Here is a 6,823-nt window from a genome sequence, read left to right as displayed (position 1 = left end):
AAGTGAAGAAACGAGTCTAATGGTTTTGTTTAAATGGGTAAAAATTATGGGTTTTGCTGTGCGATTTGTGGTAGATTTTGTTTCAAATGAGTTGTTGTGACTCACGCTGGATCATTGATTTGAATATAACCAATGCATGCAATTTAGATTGATTGTATCTGGCTAAGTTTTTTCTTTTGTGTCTAAGATTTAGATTGATTGTGTTCTTGGTGGAGGATCTAACCTTGGTTACTTTTATTCTTGTAGCTCTTTTTCAGTTTCGTTGTTACATTGTCGCTAAATATCATCTTGCTATTCCTTGAGCCTCAGTATATAATATTATTTCTCTTACTCTTCCCTATTTTAGGCCCTTCTTCTAAATAAGCTAGTTGTAGATTGCATCCAAGGTGTCAAAACAGGTGATCTTTCAACCCATTTCTTCTACTTCTTCTTGATTTGTAGATGTGAAGTATGAACAAATTTAGAGAAGAAAGGGTTTGTATATTTCAATTGATTGAGAATCGATACAAATAAGAGAGAGCAGTCGCTCTTTTATACTGACACTGTTACAAGGTAAAGTAAGCTGAATTCTTTACTTAAAACGACATCACTTTGACTAAGTATTATAGCATCCAAATACTTGACAACTTTGCACTTTCACCCTATTATATCAACATCTCCTCTCAAACCAAACCTGGTTTGAGTACCTAACATCTGTGCACTTCCACCACTTTTTTATGTCAACATCTCTCTTAAACCAAACCTAGTTGGAGGACCTAATTGTTAGCAGCATTCACTGCCAGTTTCAGTCATCAGAAACTTCTCAAAAGCAGCAGAAATATCAGTTCCAACAGCAAAAAGAAGACAGCAGTCATCAGAAACTTCATCCAAAAAACAGTAGGAAAATATCAGTCATCAGAAGCTTCATCAAAGATAACCAAAAAAAAATCAGCTCCAATATACAGATAACAGAAATCATCAACCATTAGAAATGCTCTGCAGATATCAGAAATGCACTGCAGATTTAAAATAGCACTGTAGACTTGAAACACAAGTTGTAGATACTGAAACTGCAGATTGAAATACCACTCCAGATTTGAAACACAGTTGCTGCAGAAAGTTACTGCAGAAATCAGCAGCCAGAATTCAAATTTGAAAGCAAGCACCATCAAGAACTGTCATTTTTTGTCTGAGCTCATTGAATTGAGCAGCTGAGAGTAGGGGTGAGCACGGGTAGCGGGTAGAACTAGAACCGGGGGTAAGAACCGGAACCAGAACCAGAACCTGCACTGTGCGGGTAGGTTCCGGTTCCAATTTTTTGGAACCGCAACTGTGCGGTTTCGGTTCCGGTTCTTACCCCCAGAGGAACCGGAACCAGAACCTGTAAAAAGGGTATCCTATTTGGAACCTGTTTTGGAACCTGTTTGGAACCTGTTTTTGAACCTGTTTTGGAACCTATATTGGAACCTGTTTTTTGAACCTGTTTAGAACCTATTTTGGAACTGGACTATAATGAATATTTGTGAAATGTAAATAATGGGGGAGTTTCTATTATTTTACATATAAAAAATTTAAAATAGAAAAAGTTAAATTTTTAGAATAACCTAATTAAATAATATACAAATACATTATACTTATTACATATAAATCACACATATTAAAAGCTTTAATATTATAATACTTAATATTAAGTTTTGATCAATTAAGTGAATAATTGGAATTATGATCCAATTAAAGTGTTTATATTTTAATGTTATTAAAAGATTATTTTTGAATAAAAGTATATTTGATTGAGTATATATATTATTAGTTATTTACTTCAATTATCAGTTCTAAATATATCTATTAAATTAGTAATTAATTATTATATATGATAAATTGATAAACATTAATATTTAATTACTAGTTAAATATCATACTTAATCAATTATAACATTACTTATATTAATGATTACTTAATTAATTATAATTTTATAACATTACTTAATTGATTTATAATATAATTAATTATAGCATACATTAATTGATTACTACTTAATTAATTGACTTTATTATAAACATTAGTACAAACTTAATTAAATGATTAAAAATTTAATTATTATATATTACATTAAAATTTATAGTATGTTATTAATAGTTAATTCACTATAACATTACATTATAGTATGATTATATATTAATTATAACATTTTTAAATAATTACTTAATTGATTATAGTTATGATATTATGTTAAACATTAGTAATTACTAATTTGCTATATAAACATTAGCACAATACTTAATTGAATGATAAGAAATTTAATTAATTATAACATTACCTTATATTTTCATTATAACATTAATTAAACATTACTTATAGTTAAATATTTACTCATTAATTATAATATTATATATTACATTTATATTATGATCACTTTCTTATTATAGCATTACATAGTTAAATGATTATAAATTACAATTAGTTATGAATTTATCCATTACATTATAACATTAGTAATTTACTAATTTACTATATTATTACATTACTTAATTAAACGATTAAAAATTTAATTAATTATAACATTACCTTATATATTTATTAATTACTTAATCAATTATAACATTCTATTAACATTAGTATATTATCATTGATTGAAATTTAATTATTATAATATTAAATTATAGATTTATAGTATGATTATTAATTCTTATAACATTACTTGTACTATTATAGTATGATCATATAAGTAATATACATTACATAATTAAATATTACTAATTGATTATGAGTTATGATATTATTTTTAAACATTAGTATTACTATTTACTATATAAACATTGCACAATACTTATAGAATGATAAGAAATTTAATTAATTATACATTATCTTTAAACATTTCATTATACACTAATTAAGCTTACATTATAGTTAATAATTATTCAATTAAATTATAATATTTAATATTACATTATATATGATTACTTACTTATTATGCACTATATAGTTAATGATTACATAATTACTTATTAGTTATGAATTTATAACATTACATTATAACATTGGTAATTTACTATACTATTACATTACTTAATTAAACGATAAAAATTTAATTAATTATAACATTACTTTATATATTTATATATGATTACTTAATCAATTATAACATTCCATTATAAACATTAGTATATTAATTAAATGATTTGAAATTTAATTAATTATAATATTAAATTATAGTTTGTAGTATGATTACTTAATTCATTATACATTACATTATACTATTTATAGTATGATATAATTAATATACATACATAATTAAATAATTACTTAATTGATTATGAGTTATGATATATATTTTAAACATTAGTAATTACTAATTTACTACATAAACATTAGCACAATACTTAATTAAATGAAAGAATTTAATTAATTATAACTTACCTTATAAACATAATTAATCATTATATTGTAGTTAAATATTCTCAATTAAATTATAATATTATTATATACTATATATTATGATCACTTACTTAATTATAACATATATATAATAATTACATAATTACTTAATTAGTTATGAATTATAAACATTACATTGTAACATTAGTAATCTACTATACTATTACATTACTTAATTAAACGATTAAAATTTAATTAATTATAACATTACTTTATATATTTGTAATATAATTACTTAATCAATATAACATTCCATTATAAACATTAGTATATTAATTAAATGATTTGAATTAATTAATTATAATATAATTATAGATTTGTAGTATGTTACTTATTCATTATAACATTACATTATAATATTATAGTATGATCATATAATTATATAACATTACATATTAAATAATTACTTATTGATTATAAGTTATGGTATTTATATTTAAACATTAGTAATTACTATTTACTACATAAACATTAAAACCATACTTAATTAAATGATAAGAAATTTAATTAATTATAACATTCCTTAAAACATTAATTAAGCATTATATTATAGTTAATAATTCTCATATTATAATTTATTATATTACATTATATTAATCGCTTACTTAATTATCACTTATATAGTTAAATGATTGCATAATTACTTAATTAGTTATGAATTTATAACATACATTATAAACATTAGTAATTTACATATTATTACATTACTTAATTAACGATTAAAAATTTAATTAATTATACATTACTTTATATATTGTAATATAATTACTTAATCAATTATAACATTCCATTATAAACATAGTATATTAATTAATGATTTGAAATTTAATTAATTATAATATTTTATAGATTTGTAATATGTTACTTAATCATTATAACATTACATTATACTATTATAGTATGACATATATTAATATAACATTACATAATTAAATGATACTTAATTGATTATGAAATATATTATAAACATTAGTAATTTACTAATTTACACAATATTTAATCGATTATTTAATTTTATTAATTATAACATTATTTATAAATTTATGGTATGATTATTTAATTAATTATAACATTCTATTAAACAATTTATAATACTTAATTAAATGATTAACAATTAATTAATTTAATATTACATTAATATTAAATAATTATTACTTAATTAATTATAATATACAATTTACTTGTAGTATGACTCACTTTTAATTATAACATTCTTGTTCTAATATTAAATTTACATTTATATTGGTATATTATAAATACCCAATTACCCATTATAACATTAAATTAATAATTTATAAACATTAATATTTTATTAACTTATCAAATACCCTGGCAATGGCAATGTTGTAATTAGTATTAAGAATTGTTGTTTGTTTAAATGATTTGGTGAATTTATTTTATGTGAATTGTGTGAATAATTGTTTGTGTTTGGTTTTGATTGACGAATTTTATGTGAATTATGATGAATTGATTGAATTCAAGTGTTGCTAAGAGATTACAGGTTATGAGTTACATTGGACACAAATGAATGATAACGAAAATTTGTTAGGGGTGTATTTGTAAACGTATAAGGTGTTTTTGTTATTTTTTAAACTAATAGGGGGTAATTGATTTTTTATAGGTACCCTGGAAAGGAACCGAACCTGCATTTTAGTTTCCGGTTCCTTGAATTGAAGAACCTGTACTGTGCAGTTCTGGTTCCGGTTCCTTTTTTGGGAACCTGTACTGTGCGGTTCCGGTTCCGGTTCCCCGGAAAAGTGTAGGGTACCCGGAACCGCTCACCCCTAGCTGAGAGATGTTTTGTTAGGAGATCAGCAATTTGAAGTTTTGATGGCACATATTGAACCACCAGCTTCTTGGTTAAAACTTGTTCATCAATGTAGTGTGTATCAAATTCAATATGTTTGGTCCATGCATGGAAGACTAGATTAGAAGCAAGAGCTCTAGCACTCACATTATCACACCATATCACTGGTATTGTAGGAAAATTTAGGTCCAATTCAAAGAACATATTCTATAACCAGGCTACCTCAATAGCAGTTTGGGCAAGTGCTTTGTACTCAACCTCAGTTGAGGATAATGCTACCACTTTTTGCTTGTGAGAACTCCATTGAATGAGATTTGGACCTAAGAAAACACAGCACCGACTTGTGGACCTTCGATCATCAAGACTACTTCCCCAATCGGCATTAGCATAACACTCAATATGCAAGGATGCTACTAGCTTAAAATGCAGTCCAAAACGGAGAGTACCTTTGATGTAATGAAGGATCCTCTTGTATGCTTGCCACTGCAGATTTGTTAGGGCTTGCAAGTGTTGACTAAGCTTGTTAACAGGAAAGCTGATGTCAGGATGGGTGAGGGTCAAATATTGAAGAGCACCAATAGTGCTTCTATACAAACTGGGATGTTCAAAGGCTGGACTATCAAGTGAACATAACTTGGTGCCAACGGCCATTAGAGTTGAACAAGCATAAGCTTCAAGCATATTGGTCTTCACAAATAAATCAGTTGCATACTTAGTTTGTTTGAGATGAATTCCAACTGGAGTTCTAGTTGCTGCCAAACCCAAGAAATACTGCAGAGACCCTAAGGTTTTTAGTGCAAATTCAGCATTCAAGTCTTTCATCAGTTGACTAATATAAGTAGGATTAGACCTGGTAATAAGGATATCATCATCGTACACCAAAACATAAGTAACAGCAGAATTTTCCTTGAAAATTAACAAGCTAGAATATGAGATGGAGTTCTAAAATCCCTTAATCTGAAGTGCAGTTTTTAATACCATGTGAAGTATGAACAAATCTTGAACAAATTTAGAGAAGAAAGGGTTTGTATATTTCAATTGATTGAGAATCGATACAAATAAGACAGAGTAGTAGTTCTTTTATACTGACACAGTTACAAAGTAAAGTAAGCTGAATTCTTTACTTAAAACGACATCACTTTGACCGATTATTAAAAGCATCCAAATATTTGACAACTTTGCACTTCACCCTTTTATATCAACAGTAGAGTCTTAAGTTAAATTCATTGATTTGTATTTTTTAGTTTGCTATATCTATCTACACTGCCAACATATTGATTATTGAATTTGTATTAGCTAATATCTGGAAGTACTTGAGATAAAAGATTGTTATTCTATAATATTCATTCCCAATATGAATCTAGTTTAGCTAAATCTTCAAACACTCGTTCCATGAAGTCAAAGATTTTATTTATTTTTTCTATGGAAAAAAATACATTTTCTCCCTTGAGATTTCACATTGTTATAAACAAACCCACATATTTCTTTAAGTGTACATGGACCCGATCCGTTAAAAATTATTTCATTTAAAGATGCAATGGATTGAAATGATAGTATACTTCGAAAAATGATAATAATAACATAAGGTTCATTTTATTGTA

General features: G+C 25.4%; 1 protein-coding gene across 1 annotated transcript; it reads right to left on the bottom strand.

Moving 5' to 3' along the window:
• Positions 1–762: 762 nt before the first annotated feature.
• LOC116133667 (uncharacterized mitochondrial protein AtMg00810-like) lies at positions 763–6,044 on the bottom strand. The gene is made up of 3 exons (XM_031419356.1): positions 5,437–6,044; positions 950–1,089; positions 763–860 (listed from the first exon to the last, which is right to left on the bottom strand). Exons 1-3 carry the CDS (start codon positions 6,042–6,044, stop codon positions 763–765), a joined length of 846 nt encoding a protein of 281 aa, XP_031275216.1.
• Between the last annotated feature and the right edge of the window lie 779 nt (positions 6,045–6,823).

The sequence above is a fragment of the Pistacia vera genome, unplaced genomic scaffold (assembly GCF_008641045.1).
Source record: "Pistacia vera cultivar Batoury unplaced genomic scaffold, PisVer_v2 Contig272, whole genome shotgun sequence".
Lineage (NCBI taxonomy): Eukaryota > Viridiplantae > Streptophyta > Magnoliopsida > Sapindales > Anacardiaceae > Pistacia > Pistacia vera.
The sequence above is the reverse complement of the archived record's forward strand: the minus strand, read 5'-3'. Positions and strand labels throughout refer to the sequence as shown.

What these genes read in the sequence shown, in the direction of transcription:
- LOC116133667 (XM_031419356.1), bottom strand. Translation starts at nt 6,044, where the DNA reads ATGAAAGACTTGAATGCTGAATTTGCACTAAAAACCTTAGGGTCTCTG. An exon ending in ACTGCTATTGAGGTAGCCTG is followed by an intron (nt 1,090 to 5,436) that starts GTTATAGAATAT and finishes AACTTTCTGCAG; the next exon opens with CAACTGTGTTTCAAATCTGG. An exon ending in TCTAATGGTTGATGATTTCT is followed by an intron (nt 861 to 949) that starts GTTATCTGTATA and finishes TTTTGGATGAAG; the next exon opens with TTTCTGATGACTGCTGTCTT.